Source organism: Grammomys surdaster, unplaced genomic scaffold, assembly GCF_004785775.1.
Source record: "Grammomys surdaster isolate TR1022 unplaced genomic scaffold, NIH_TR_1.0 125979, whole genome shotgun sequence".
NCBI lineage: Eukaryota > Metazoa > Chordata > Mammalia > Rodentia > Muridae > Grammomys > Grammomys surdaster.
Window position 1 is genome coordinate 4,996,253 of NW_021620795.1, and position 15,877 is coordinate 5,012,129.

General features: G+C 42.7%; 1 protein-coding gene and 1 long non-coding RNA gene across 2 annotated transcripts; one reads left to right on the forward strand and one right to left on the reverse strand.

Moving 5' to 3' along the window:
* Positions 1 to 699: 699 nt before the first annotated feature.
* LOC114609689 lies at positions 700 to 6,861 on the reverse strand. The gene is made up of 4 exons (XR_003709570.1): positions 6,590 to 6,861; positions 2,370 to 2,458; positions 1,352 to 1,490; positions 700 to 1,123 (listed from the first exon to the last, which is right to left on the reverse strand). It is a non-coding gene; the product is annotated as an uncharacterized LOC114609689 (long non-coding RNA).
* A 91-nt stretch (positions 6,862 to 6,952) lies between these two features.
* Positions 6,953 to 13,700, forward strand: Selenok (selenoprotein K). Its single transcript, XM_028754082.1, has 4 exons — positions 6,953 to 7,109; positions 9,529 to 9,619; positions 12,014 to 12,097; positions 13,610 to 13,700. The coding sequence occupies exons 1-4, from the start codon at positions 7,091 to 7,093 to the stop codon at positions 13,698 to 13,700; spliced, it is 285 nt and encodes a 94-aa protein (XP_028609915.1). The 5' UTR covers positions 6,953 to 7,090.
* The last annotated feature ends 2,177 nt before the right edge of the window (positions 13,701 to 15,877 follow it).

Here is a 15,877-nt window from a genome sequence, read left to right on the forward strand (position 1 = left end):
CTCTCTCTCTCTCTCTCTCTCTCTCTCTCTCTCTCTCTCTCTCTCTTTCTCTCTCTCTCTCTCTCTCCCCTCTATTCTTCTTTCTCTCCTATCTAGTTATAGGGTGTGGAAAAAGGAGGGGGGATAAATGGTAGTAAAAAGAAAAACCCACAAAATAGCAAAGATTGATTATACCCTACCTCTAAACAAAAGAATCAGTTTATCTGGAATAGTGGCACACACGTTTTCCCAGCACTGAGAGTTAAAGGTGGAAAGACTGTGAGCCAGAGGCTAGCCTAAAGTTATATAGGAGGACCCTGTCTCAGAACAGTATGAAGGAACAAGACAGCGCCAAGGATAGGGCCCTTTGACACCAAGCCTTTTTCTAAATTGGATTCCCTGTATCCACATGATAGGAGAGAAACAGTTCCCCAAAGTTGTCTTCTAGCCTCCACATGCATGCAGTGGCACGCACACACACACACACACACACACACACACACACACACGTGCACGGATACCACCACCACCAAATAAAATAGAAGAAAGAAAGGGAGAAAGAGAGAGAGACAGAGACAGAGAGAGGGCTCTAAGAGATTGAGAATCCAGAGTTTACCTGTTAGATAAAGTCTGTCAGGTAAACTTTTTTAAGCAGCGCTATGCCAGTGTCACTAAGCCACAGAGTCAAACCTTTAAATCCTATGTTGCAGGAATACCATGGTGTATCCATTATATCCTTTTATTTCAATATTACTGCAGGAGTCATATAAAAACAACACAAGCTGCAAGAACCTCCAAACATATTGTACCAAGTCGCTCTTAATAAAAGTAAGCTATATAGTCCTTGAAGTCACATAGCATATAATCTGTATCCTAATTTATTAAACGTTGGTGCTACATTGAGCTCCATAACATGCTAATGAAATATATACTTCTGTTGTTTCTTAAAACCCAAAATTAGGAATATGAAGTTTTTTTAAAAACAGGGTCTTGTACTGCATCCCATGTTGGCCTAAGATTCATGGCAACTCTTCTGCCTGCTTGTCCCAGTAGAAATAAAACAAAGGATTCAGTGTAGGTGGGGGCACATGCTTGAGCCAGCAGACTTGCCTTGGAAAGTATTTGGAGACTACAGAACACAATTCTGAAAACAAAACAACAAAAAAATGAATGATTAATTAGTGCCCCCGAGAGGCAATCAATCCATGCATCTCTGGGGGTCTTACTATGAACATTGAGACCAGTGCACTCCATTTATCACTATTACAGTTTGTACTGGTCACTGAGATAGCTCAAACTAGATGGATGTAAAAGGTTACAAACTGGAGTAGTCACTTCTCTTTTAGTAACCGAACTCATATGAATTACTTACCTCACTGTGTGACAAAAGCTAAAGGGGCTTGTTTGACCGACATTTCCTGTTTGACCAGCACTTCCCGGGCCCCGTCTATCAGAGTGAGGGGGTCCACCTCAGGAGGTTTAGGCAGCTGGACCTGCATTCACTGCATCTGCTGTCAAGAAGCAGAGAAACACCTGTGCTCAGCTTGCTTTCTGCTTTTATTCAGTCTGGGACTCCAGCCCATGAAACGGCACTGCCCACATTTAGGGTGGGTCTTCCCACTCAACAAACCTAATTTAATAATCCTAGAGATTTGTATCCCATGGTGATTCTAAATCCCATCAATATTAACCACCACAGAAACAAAAAGTTAAGACTAGATATTTAAGATTATCTTTGTGTATGCAAATGCTAAGGTATTGGGGTAACACAAAAGTCAGAACAGGGCATCAGATCTCTTGGAGCTGTTGTTATAGGTGGTTATGAGCCACCTGACATGGGTGCTGGGTAGTGAACTTGCCTGCTCTAGCTACATTCTGAATGGCCTCCCTGGCCAAGGGACTGCTGCAGGGATAAGGAGGTAATCCACTTAAGAGACACTCAGAAGGATTTTTCTAGGGTGTCTAGATGAGAAAAACTGAACAGCTGTTCTGCAACTCTGAGGAAACTGAGATATAATCAAGTAGTTACTAGAGAAGATCTACTTTCTATACCAAGAGTACTATGGCTGACTACATCGTAGTGTACTATCTCCTCGTGTGTGGAGAGTCAAGGGCACAAACTACAGGGCACAGAAAATCCATCCCAAGAAGCTCTGAGCATGCTTCCTGAGCTCTTTAGGACTTGGTTTACTTATCTGTAAAATGAGAATAAGAGAACCCGTTTATTAGCTGTGGCGGTTTGAATAGGTATGCCCTGCTATAGACTCATGTGTCTGAATGCTTGCCCATAGGGAGTGGCACTATTAGGAGCTTTGGCCTGGGTAGAGTAGGTGTGATGGTGTATCACTGTGGAGGCAGGCTTTGAGGTCTCCTATGCTCAAGCTACTCACAGTGTGGCACCCAGACTCCTTCTGTTGGATCAAGATGTACAACTCTTGGCTCCTCCAGCACCATGTCTGCTTGGACACTGCCATGCTTCCTGTCATGATGATAACAGACTAAGCCTCTGAAACTGTAAGCCAGTTCCAGTTAAATGTACTCCTTTATAAAAGTTGTCATGGTCGTGGTGTCTCTTGACAACAATGAAACCCTAATATTGAGATTTAAATAAATTAATACATGAAAAACATCAAAAACACTGTCTGGCAAAGGGAAGTGTTACATAGACATGACTAACTTGGTGATAATTGAATCAATAAATATGCATAGAATGCACTCATTCATCCATTCAACAAACATTTACTTAGTGCCTTTACTGTGGAAATCTTTCTAGAATAAGCACTCTGACCCCAATGAAAGCAAAAGGGAGGAGATGTCACCAGTGGATGGAAGCAAGGATAGTTCCTGAAAGGGGGTCATATTGAGTCTACTTTGTGTTCTCATTTTATACTCTAAAACCACAAGGTAAGGTGAATAAGCAAGCAACGTTTATAGAAGTAAACATGGCAGTGAACATGTTGTTAGGACAAACAAGGGTTGTTTCAGCTAATTCTCCAGGCCATTCTGTTCCAGGTAGCAAGAGAAGTCATGGTTGGCAAATAGGCAGTATAAGCAGTGCTTTAAGTAAATAATTAAATCAATATATCAGTATCTAATAATTGGTCTTCTTATCTTATTCTAGTTCACCTTTTCTGTGCTAACCCAATAATCATGTCTAACAGCAAAGTACTAAGTGTGAGCCACATAAGTAATTTAAATATCTGTAATAATCATATCAAGATGTAAAAGGATAACATTATTTTAATGAAGTATCTTGGTTATCTATTTTCTGGTTTTCAGGTAGTCTCATGATGCTCTTTCAGATGGCCAGAGTTCAATTCCCAGCGCTCATGCAGCAGCTCACAAACATTTGTAACTCCAGTTCCAGGGGGCCTGATGTCCTCCCTGGTCTCCATGGGCATCAACTATGCAAACGATGCACAGACATATATACAGGCCAAACACACAGACAGACAGACAGACAGACAGACACACACACACACACACACACACACACACACACACAGATTTAAGTTTAATCAATTCTTCAAAACAAGACATATTCCCACCAAATGTAAGTGAGAAAATTGTGAAAGGCTTTGCAAGTTGAGGAAAAACTTATGGGAACTGAACCAAGAAAGAGCAGTGTTTTGAACCCTGAGCCATCTCTCCAGCCCTGGATTAAAGTTTTAACAGATAGGGGACATTCTCCTTGGGAGAAAACAAGCATATAAGCAAGAATTCAGGAAAACAAAGGGTCTGTTGAGGAACTAAAAGTCAGAGAGAATAATCTAAGTGGTATCAAAAAACCTCCCACAGCCGTCTAGGGTGTTCCGTGGCAGGTGATGGCTAGAAAGGCTAATGAGCAGGAGATTGGTGAGGCTGTATTGAACTGGCAGCCAGAAGTAACACAGGTTGGAACGAAGGGAGGCTAGGGATAGATCGTTGGAAATCACTGCAATAAGACTCAGGAATAAATCTAACCAGAGGAATGAAGAGGAAGGAACTGGTCCTGAGATCCAGGATTTGCTCCTTTCCTTGTGTGGCCACTGATGCTGTCTCACTCTGTAACACCTGCTGGCCAGGAACTCGCTATGTAACTCAGACTAGCCTCAACTCACAGGACTGCAGCCTAAGCCTTCCAAAATGCTCAGATTACAAGTATCCACCACCACACCTTGTACAGGGGTACAAGGCAGATGAGGTCCCTGATCCCTTAGCAGTTTATTAAGGGAGAGTGACAACACTAAATAATCACGTTAGTAATTCCCTATTGTGATTAGGACTATGAATAAAATGACCAGAGATGAGGACTCAAGGAGAGACACTCTGAAACGATGACACTCAGGCTGACGGCTAAAGGGTGAAGGATGGGGAACAGGCAATTAGTCAGTTAAAGTGTTACAGGAAGAAAAGCTATGCGCACGTTCGGGGAAATGAAAAGACTTAGGGTGCTCACAAAGCTCTAAAAGAATTATTGCCAGAGTGTGTTTTGGGCGGGACTGTGCAGCAGGAAGCTAAAGGGGCCGTCAAGTGAACAGGTCAGGGTGTATCAGTGGACACTGAGAAGGACCTAATCTGTAAGTGCGATGGGAAATCCCTACATTATTGTGTCTAAAAGGTTTTAAGCAAAACAAAGATTTTTTTAAAATAAATAAATAAATAAATAAATAAATAAATCATTCTTATTGCAGTTTAGAAAACTGCTTAAGTTCTGGCAAAAGTATAACCAGGGATTTCGGTCAGAAGGAAATGAGAGCACAGAAAGTGAGAGACATCGTCATGGTTTAGCTCAGGACTAGAGAGGCCCTTGAGAAAAATCACTGACCCAGGTTGGGAGGAGAGCTCTGTGGGTAAAGTGATTGCTACACAGACATGAGGGCCTGAATTTAGATTCCCCAGCAGTCATGCAAAAGCCAGCCATGGTTGTACACATACATTTCAGACCTAGTTCTGGAGGATGAGACAGGCAGATGGCCAGAGCTCCCTACTCAGTCCAGCCAACTGGCCGGCTCCATGTTCTATGAGGACAATATCTCAAAAATAAGGTGGAAAACACCCAACTTCCCCTTCCTGTACTGACTACACACTCATTCCTTATACACCCCTTATACACACACACACACACACTCCATGAAGGAAAACCAATACCCCTCCTTCAGTATTTTAGCAAAAGTGAGCCTCTATAACTGGGCTAAAACAGTCTAAAATGATGTAAAGGCTGTGGATTGTCCTGTCCTATTATACAAGCTTTTGGGAGAGGAAACATTTCTTCCTCTCAAAACAACATGTATCTAGAAATCTGTCAGTTCTAGGTAGTAGAATATAGTGGGGTGTGTGTGTGTGTGTGTGTGTGTGTGTAGACAGGATGTCACCATGGAGGCCCAGGCCATACTCATGTACAGGCATATGCCACTACATCTCACTTAATGTACCTTTGTTTTTGACAGGTCTCACTATGTATCCCTAGCTGTCCTGGAACTCCCCAAATGTAGGAGGACCAGGCTGAACTCACAAAGACTGACGTGCATTTGCTTCACAAGCACCGGGACTAAATGCACGTGCCACCCTGCTCAGTTTCAAATGCCTTCTTAACTAACATTGTTAAAGCATAAGTTCCAAACTTTATTTATATTCCTTTTAAGGAAGGGGATCGGGTTCTTCCAAAAATGGCACAGACTTTGAGAACTACAAAGAAAAAGAAAGGACATTAGCTCTCTACAGTAGAAAGAACAGCTAAGCACAAAGGCCTGTTGACAGAGACTGTCATGCTTATAGCACAGAAAATCTAGGAGCTGGGGCAAGGAATTTTCTTCAGATTTACTGAATGCCCAAGACCTGCCTTCTAATGCATATGTCACTTCCACAATGCTGACAAGCAGAGAGAAGTGTCACTCTGAAGTTCATTTTATTTTTCCTAGCTGTGTCTCTAGAGCTATTTAAAATGCCACTTCTTAGCTGGGAGTGGTAATGCCTTTTTTTTTTTTTTTTTTGGTTTTCGAGATAGGGTTTCTCTGTGTAGCCCTGGCTGTCCTGGAACTCACTCTGTAGACCAGGCTAGCCTCGAACTCTCGAACTCAGAAATCCGCCTGCCTCTGCCTCCTAAGTGCTGGGATTAAAGGCGTGCGCCACCACCGCCTGGCCCAAGGGAGTGGTAATGCCTTTAGTGCCACTTGGGGGACAAGAGGCAGATGGATCTCTGAGTTCAAGGCCAGCCTGCTCTACAGAGCTAGTTCCAGGACAACCTGAGTTACACAGAGAAACAATAAAATTCCATTTCTTGAACTCATATAGATCCACCTGCCTCATGAGTACCGGTATTAAAGGCCTGGTCTATAAAGTGAGTTCCAGGGCAACCAGGGATGCACAGATCCCGTCTCAAAAACAAACAAAAACCAAAGACAAAACAAACCAACTGGGTGTAGTGAGGCAGGCCTTTAATCCCAGCGCTAGGGAGGCAACTGCAGAGACAGGCGGATCTTTGAGTTTAGGGCCAGCCTTGTCTACAATGTGAGCCCCATGCCAGGAATAGATTGCGAATCCTGTTTCAAAAAAGGAAAGCAAATAGACTCAGAGCAGAAATACTAGTTTAAAGGAAATACGGTCCAAAGGGACTTATCAGTGAGTTCACCAAAATCTGATGATTAAGTTCTTCATGTTCCAGCCATCACCTCAAGGCCTCTCCCTTCTACTCCATAAGACAGCAACACATCTGGAAAACTGAAGACTATACCACCATCAAAGTTCTTCGAGCCACCTCAGACCCGAACCCTGCGCGTTATCTACCAACTAGAAAGCGACTTCCGGTCGGTAGTGCTGCGGCTCCAAAGACTCTCAGTCAAACCGGAAACAAGTTAGAAAAAAAAAAAAAGACCCCTCAAACAATGTCACTCCTAAACGTCACATCTGGTCTCCCGACGAACACAGCTTCCACGCCAGCGGAAGTTACTTGCGTGACTGGGCGGAACATCCAGTCAGTTGTCTCCCAGCAGCCAATGGGCTCTACCCACCTCTAGCCTGTCTTCGGTCTATTAGTGGCCTGTGACGTAAAGGGCGGGGCGGGAGGCTAGGTACAGCAACAACTGGGCGTCGGGTCTTCTCTGTCGCTAGGAAGCGGGCAATCGGAGGGAAGATGGTTTACATCTCGAATGGTGAGTGAGAGCCTTACCCTGGCCGCTCCTGTCCTCACTCGCCGGGTCCGGAGCTTAAGGCGGCCTCCCCCACCGGTAGCCGGAAGGAGTGGGAAGCGGGGGGCGGTGGGACCCGAGGCGCATCCCAGAAGGTTCCTGGGTGATGCTTGGTGGCCCGGTTGGTAAAGGCAGGCCCCTGAAGCCTCCTAGTACAGCGAATTTCCGATTGTGGATTTGCGATAGTGATCCCGGGCGCGGGTATCCTTACCCGGTAATGACAGAGATGCTAATCCGGTATATACAACGCGCTTTTGTTTGGGCCACAGTAACAGCGTTCTTTGCTTAGCATGTCTTTCATCTTTGTAACTGGTGGTTTTCTATCCCTGTTTCTCGGATGCAGACTGAGACGCAGATAGATTGACTAGCTCACTCAAGATCACAAAGGCAGTATGTAACTTTGGTTAAATTGAACTCAGGTTGGCTCCAGTATTACCTACCACGCTGCCTCGATAATGCGTACAATAATGATGGCGATGGTGATGATGCAGAACTAGCAAGAATATGAAAAAAAAATCGAGATAGGGTCTCACTTTGTACTTTTGTCTGCCCTGCGACTCACTGTGTACATTTAGCTGCCCACTAACTCCCAGAGATCCTCCTGCCTCTGTCTTCGGAGTACTAGGATTAAAGGCAAGCACCACCATACCAGGCAATACAGAAGTTGTGACAGATTTTTCTCCCCTAAGAGTGTAGCTAGTCCTAAGCCCAAGGCTTTACCCAGTTTGAAAGAACTTGGGAAACAGGTCCCCAATTACTGGAAAAGAAAAAAATACAGCATGAGGTCATATCAGTGGCAGAACCATCTGCCCACCTGTGTGACTTAGGTGAAAAGCCTTAGCACATTTCTACAAGTCTGTCTTGAGTCTCTGGAAATAGGTGTGGTTGTATTTGATTCATCTGTGTATCTCCAGAGAGTAAGGCAATTAGGAGAAGTCTTTTGGCTGAGTGCACTTTGAATTTCTTGGCTTTTCAGAATTTCACCTCCTGATTACAAAGCTTTGGGATAGGTGGTTCCATGGGCATTAAAGGAAGCATCAGCATTTCATCTTAGGTTTCAAGGGCTTGAGATTGTATTATTTGTAATTGAGGTCACTAGCTTCGTACATTATTAAATAATTATATAGAGTATAACTACTGCAGAGTATATAGAGTGCTGTAATGTGTGTCATGTGAGGACTTTTTTTTTTACAAAATTTTGTAGTTGACAGATGCAACTTTATTCAGGCATCTTACTACCCTCTGAGGACATGGAATTGTGTCTAGTTCTGCCTTTAGAACTTAGGAGAGCGTGCAGAGAGCCCTGTAGAGTGATGGGTATGCATTTAGTTTTTTAGAATCACGAAGGGAAAGTTGATGGCTTTGTAAACAGCTTGCTTCACTTAGCATAGTTTAGTGTTTATCCACATGATGGCCTATCAAGATTTCCTCTCTTTGTAAAGATTGTCTGATATTCTGCAGTATGTATGTAGAGCCCGTTCACCTGTCAGAGGACATTTCAGTTTTCTGAGTCCTGTCACTATGAACATGAACATACAAGCTTGTTTATTCATGAATTTTTAAAGAGGACCAGTGGGTTGGGCAAACTGCCTACATTTCGTCTTTGTTTTCTTTTGAGGTAGCCCTGGCTGGCCTTGAACTTGAGATCTGCCTACCTCTGCTTCCAGGATGTTGGAATCAAAGGTGTCTACCAACACATGTGGCAATGTCAATTTTCCTAAAAGTGTTTAGAGAATTTTTTCCACCTGCAAGGTCTTTTGCCTGATTTTTTTAAAAGTTATTTAGATAAACAGATCTTTAAAATCAGTTATTTTAATTAAAATTCTTATACAAATAATCTATATGGTCCACTTACTGGAAAGTACTTAGGAATGGTTTGATTCCTTTTGTAAGATTTTGCAGTAATTTACAGAGACAAAATGTAGTTTGGTGGTTGCCAAGGGTTACAGGGAATACATAACAGAAAGTCGAAAGTGAATGGGTAGAATTTCATCTGGGGAAGACGACGAGGCTTTGGAAATCGGCATTGGTGAAGTTAGGCTGCACTCATACAACTGTGCACTCAAAAATAGCAAATGGTATGCAGCATCCATTTTGCCACTAAAATGTTTTGTGTGCATTTTACCAGTGAGGAGAAGAGAGAAAAGAGATCCTAGAATGGGTTCACCTAGGAGAATTACATGCTGTAAGTAGGCATCTAATGAGGGAAGCAGCTCTAGACCACAGGATTGACTTCACTCACAATGGTCTTCTGATGTTGACTGGTTTGAGATAGTGAACAAGTTAAAACCTGAACTTATTGGTTCTTGCTCCACTGATTAAATGCAATGCCAACATGTGGACTTACAGCACTTACTCAACTTCTTTTTTTTTAATCCTGTAGGTCAAGTGTTGGACAGCCGGAATCAGACCCCATGGAGATTGTCTTTCATAACAGATTTCTTCTGGGGAATAGCAGAATTCGTGGTTTTTTTGTATGTATAAAAGCATTTCATTAATTGCATTTATACTTAAGCTGATGGAATTACATGATATTATGTTGGGTGGTTATCTTTGAGAATTTCATACTCGTGTGTGTGTGTGTGTGTGTGTGTGTGTGTGTGTGTGTGTGTGTGTCCGTGTGTCCATACCCCTCATAACTTCATATCCTGGCCTCTCATTTTTATGACCCACTAAGTATAATTACTGCTGGCCACACCCCTAAAGAAAACGGACTCTCCCACCAGTAATCCTCAGCTGTCAGTAGCTCTTAGGAGTAGGGACTTGTATGGCCCCTTTACATCCAGACTCTGGTTTACTGGCTTGAGCGTGTTGAGGCAATAGCTTCGAAGTGCTATTGAGCTCTGATGAGTGCTGCATGTTTAGAAGACAGTTTTGTCCCAGTTCTCCCTGACTCCTGGCTCCTACAGTCTTTTTTCCCCTTTGCCATGCTGTTCCCTGAGCTTTTCGGTGGCAGTGTATGATAAAGATGTGCCCGCTGATGGCTGAGCATTCAGTAGACCCTTTCCCTACAGACCAGCTGTGAGGCTCTGTATCAACCATGGTCCACTGGACATAGACACTGAAGTACCTCCCAGCTGCAATTATTTAAATAGCTTTACAAGGGAAATTTAAGTATTTTTTATGATTATGAATATGGTGCTGAATGAGTGAGCTTGACTGTACCTGAACAGTTATGGTAGCCGTGTCAGCTCCTAGCCAACCTATCCATTCTTATGTGGAAATACTTAGTAGGTTTTGGCTTTTGAGACCAAGTTTTGCTATATAGCCTCATATAGCTGGTTTACTGTTGCATAGAGTCTTAAGCTGGCATAAAATTCATTGTAGTCACCCTGCCTTAGCCTCCTAAGTGTTGAAATTAAAAGAGTGTGCCACCGTTCCTAGTTCTGAACTCTTAATGAAGGGTTAGAAGTCAGTAATAGGAAAAAAGATATGGACTTCCCAGTCATTTCAAGCAGTTCTTTATTGGATGAGGGGTGGTGGTGTTTGACCTTTACATTCTGTGTTACCTAAATTACCAGTCAGTTACTAGCAGGTCTTACTTATCCTGAATTTGAGTAAATATTTGAATGTCTCATGTTTGGAAAGTTATGCATAGATGAGTCACTCCTTTCATTGAGTGATGGGCTGGCTAGTTTTATGTCAACTTGACACAAGTTAGAGTTACCTGAAAATAGGGAACCTCAATTGAGAAAATGCCCCCATAAGAGCAGGCTAGAGGCAGGCCTGTAGGATATTTTCTTAATTAGTGATTGATATGGATGGGGACACCCCTGGGTTCTATAAGAAAACAAGCTGAGCAAGCCATGGGGAGAAGAAAGCCAGCAAGCAGCACCCCTTCATTGGCCTCAGCATCAGCTCCTGCCTCCAGGTTCCTGCCCTATTTGAGTTCTTGTCCTGACATCCATCAGTGATAGACTGATTGTGGAACTGTAAGCCAAATAAACCATTTATTTCCTTGCCAGCTTGCTTTTGGTTGTGGTGTTTCATCATAGCAATCGTAACTCTAAGACAAGTATCATGTTAGTAATATCAGTTTTCATATTCAGTATAATTTAGTATATTAATAACAGTCTTCACATTGCAAGGGATGGTGAGATGAGTGTCACTGTGGAAAGTGGACATTAGAGGAAGCTACCCAAGGAGGGACAAGGCCTTAACTTAAAAGTTACCAGTGCAAAAATCTAATTATTTTTACAAATTTTACCTAATCTATATTGTTTACCGTGTTGCCTTAGTTAACACCTAAAAAGTTAGAAAACTGGACTAAGAATGGTGGCATACACTGATAATCCCAACATTCAGAATTCAGTCAGGTGGGATTCAAGACCAGCCTGGCCTATAGGCCTGCCAGGGTGTCACATATAGTAAGATCTTGTCTTTAGGGGAAAAAGAAAGAAAATTGCATTTTCTGACATTCTGAGAAGCTCTGTGCTTCTGACTATAATACCCTCATCTATTCCCTCTGAAAGGTGATGTCGGGTAGGCTATAGGCAGAGGAATTGCAAGCATGGTGAGTATAAGACACTGTTAAAAAGAGTAAGTCAGTGGGGGGTGAGGTGATGATGGTATGATACTGTAAAAATAGGTCATGTCGAAATCTAACAGGAAGGATGAAACTGACGAGGACTCTGGTTTCATGCTGTCGAGAGGAGTCACTACAGGAGCAGGTGGCTTTGGTATAGAACTTGGCACGCCCTGTTTTAGACACATGCTTATGCTAAATTTGTCCAGCTGGCATCAGGAAGTGTACACTTAAGATAATAAGTTGGGTTAGTCAGCCTCTAGTAGAGATTTGAGAACCATGGAAAATACTTGATAATGGTTTCAGAAGTGAGACTCTGTTGTCTTCCGCCCCTTTGTTTCAGTTTCAAAACTCTGCTTCAGCAAGACGTGAAGAGAAGACGAGGCTACGGGAGCTCCTCTGATTCCAGATACGACGATGGCAGAGGGTACGGAGAGCCTTCCTGCTGATGTGTTTCTTTTGTCTTCATTGTATGTTTTAGATAGAGTTAGACTTGTAGAAATTAAGAGAAAAGCTCACTTCACAAAATTAACAAGTTACTATAAAAGTCTAAGCTGCCTCTTCGGATAAACAGAGTCAAACTAGCAGAACTATAAATTTTTAAATTTTAATTTAAAAATATACCATGGGAAAGCTAAGTTAGAGGCTGAAAACAAATGGCCAACATGCAACTCCAGAGACTTGACGGTGCGGTCTAGACTCAGCTACCAGTGACCAGTTCAGATGAGAAGTGGCACCGCCCCCTTCCCCCCCCCCCCCCCAGCTTAGGTTTACTTAAGAGGAGGAGCTGCAGCTCACACACTGTGTGTCCAAGGTTGCATGTTTGAATTTTTGATTCTTGACTAGAGTTTGCTTCTCTGCTGCTGAGACACAGGACCAATCAGAAGCTACTTGGGCAAGGAAAGTTTTGTTACAGTCCATCACCTAGGGGAGGCAAAGCAGGTACTGAAGCAGAGACTATGGAGAACAGCTGGTTTTGACTTGCTTCACCTGGCTTGCTCAGATACCTTTATTCTACAGCCTGGGGTCCCTTGTTCAGGAATGGTACCACCCACGGTGGGCTGTCAGCAACTAACAATCCAAGTGCAGCTTCCACGTGCCCTGTAAGCTACTCTGATGATGGAGGCAACTTCTCAGTTGAGGTTCCATCTCACCAACTGTTAGGTCTCAAACTTGAGACAGATGGCTAACTGAGGTACTCATTACCATTCCAAAGCAGACAGACGCTGGCCACCAGGTTCTCCCTGCAGCCTTCAGTCCCATACTTGTTACAGAGTATGGCTAGCATACCTCCCACACCCTAAATGTCATATAATCCAGCCATTTTGTTTACTTGGCCTTTTTGCTCTACCCTTTAACCTCTTGGTCCAGGCTGCCTTTCTTGGTCAGTGGCTTCTCTCTCCACCCCACTGTCCTCACATGGCCTAGCTAAGTCTGGCCATGTTCACTCTGAACTCTCCCGTGTCCTTAAACCTTCTCTATGTGCTTCCATTTCTTTTTTTTTTTCCATTTGCTAACCTGTATGGTAGTTGCTATTTTAAGACTCTTAGGGTTGTGTGCCTTGGTTTATTTTTTGAGATAGGGTTTACTTTGTAGTATTATTGGCCTGGTCCTGGCTACATATCCTAGGCTGACCTTAAACCTCTGATAATCTTTCTTCCTTGGCCTCCCAAGGACTGAGATAACCGTTGTAGGCTACCATGCTCATTTTCCTGTGTTTATTGAAAAAGGTATAGTTGAATTCTTAATAAAAGGAATCAATTGGCCAGGAATGGTGGTGTATACCTTTAAAACCAGCTCTTAGGATGCAGAGGCAGACAGAATCTGAGTTCAAGGCCTAGAAAATTTAGGCTAGGCAAGACTAAATAGCAAGACAATCTCAAAAAAGTGAAGCTGGGTTTACCAAACAGTAGATGCTAACTTCGTCTCTTCTTATTAGGCCACCAGGAAACCCTCCACGAAGAATGGGTCGGATCAGTCACCTTCGTGGCCCCAGCCCTCCTCCGATGGCTGGTGGATGAGGAAGGTAAGTTAAAATCTGAAATGATTTTGCCTCCTTGAGAATGTTTTGTTTAGAAAAATGGAAGCCATGTTTTTGGTGAGGGGCTTTTCAAGACTGGATTTTTCTCTTCATCCCTGAACCAGGTTGGCCTCAAACTTAAAATTTGCCTACCTATGCCTCCTGAGTACTGGGATTAAAAGTGTCTTCCACCTCCACCAACTGGCTTGTTTGTTTGTTTGTTTGTTTGTCTTTATGTGTATGAGTGTTTTGCTTACATGAATGTAAGTGTACTGTGTATGTTGAAGGGGCAGGGAAGAGACCAGAAGAGGGCACTGGATCTCCTGCAAGTGGCATTTTAAGATTTTATTTTTACTTATGTATATATGTATGTGTGTGTGTGCTTGTAAGCATGGGTATCCATGGAGGTCAGAAAAAGTCAAATCCTCCTGGAACTGTAGTTGCCAGCAGTGTGAGCTACCCAAGATGGGTGCTTAAAATCCAACTCTTGTCCACTGCAAGAGTAGGAAGTGCTCTTAGGTGCTGAGCCATCTCTTTAGAAGTTGCATATTTTATTATTTAGAGAGGTATATCTTAATTCTTGGAGGTTTGTTGACTTTATTATTAAAATATCAGTTGAGAAAAGATTTGTTTTACCTCCTTGGACCTCCTTGACTTCATGGCCAGGTCTCTTTACTGTTTCTACACCTCCGGAATTTGATACCAATATATGTACACATGCCAGGGATGGATGGATGGACGGACGGACGGAAGGATGGATGGATGGATGGAGAGGGGGAGGGAGAGGGGGGATCTCCAATTTAATAAGCAGGAGCTAATTGTGCTGACCTCTTTTAGGTAAACGTCTGCTCTGAGAAGCAGACGACTAGACATACACAGGCGTAGAGGAAGTCATCAGGAGGTGAAGAGCGGCTCACGCAGGAGAAGATGGTGTATGTCCAAACAAGGATTGCTCTGTGTCCTCACAGATGAATGAGGTCATGCTGGGAATTCCCTCTGCAGGATCTGGCCTGACTGATAATGCAGTTCTATAAATGTACATGTTTGTCTCCTTATCGTCTTTGTATGGTTTACTAAAGCAGTAATATAGTTTTCAGAAGTAAATATTTTTAGGTTGCAAAACTTGATTGTTCATCTTTATATGATTATACCCAAAATCTTCAATCTGGAAGAAATAAAGGCCATGTATTTAGTCCTGGGTTTTTTTTTGTTTGGTTGGTTTGGTTTGATTGGTTTTGGTTTTGTCCGGCTTTTCCGAGCCATTGCCCCCTTCTCCAGTGTATGTAGTGCTGTTAATGTTGCCTTTCCTCAGCTCTGAAATCTCCTCACTGTTACTTTGGTCTCATTTATAAATAAACCACAACGTAATTATTTCAGTATATGTAAATTTGCTTTTGAATTTTTAATCTTTAATATACTTATTTTGTAAATGTATCGTGTCTGATTTACTACCAGATAACATCGTCAGGATATTTATAAGGCTACAGTCATCAAAATCGAGCTTCAAATGATGCTGGCCAGTCTTGAAAACCATGGACTTCACTGCTATCTTGACACAGGAATCTGATCCCATTGCTTATTTATCTAGCCTTCCAGCTTACTTTGCGATCTGTCTGGATGTTCCTTTCATGTTCCCCCTCCCTCTACTCTTTCCACCCATTTTTGACATTCATAGTTGGCCTCTTTATTGCTGTCACAACGACTGGTTATATACTGGTCTACAAAGCAAGTTCCAAGACAGCCAGAGCATCACAGAGAAACCCTGTCTCAGAATAAAATTAAACAAATCCGTATTTAATTTTGTAATGCTTTGTATAAATCTTAAGTACAGGTATTAAATGGGTAAAGCCATAAAATTCAAAAACGTTATTCATGAAATGTGTCAAGAAGAGACTTAGTCCCAGAGAACCCAATCAGAGGCCAGACTGGGCAGGACCAATCAACTGTGAAAACTAGCAATATTACAGAACCTGTGAGTGAAGAACTGCTGAGCCAAATGAGATTGATTAACCTCAGACTCACATGGCGCACTCAAATTTTATTAGGGTTAAGTAAGGTAGCATATAGGAAGTTTCAGACTAGCCAGGGCTAAGTAGTGATAACTTGCCTAAAATAAACTTAATTAACCAGTTAATTAACTGTATTACACTGAGGATGTAGCTCATTGGTAATAGAAACATGCTCACC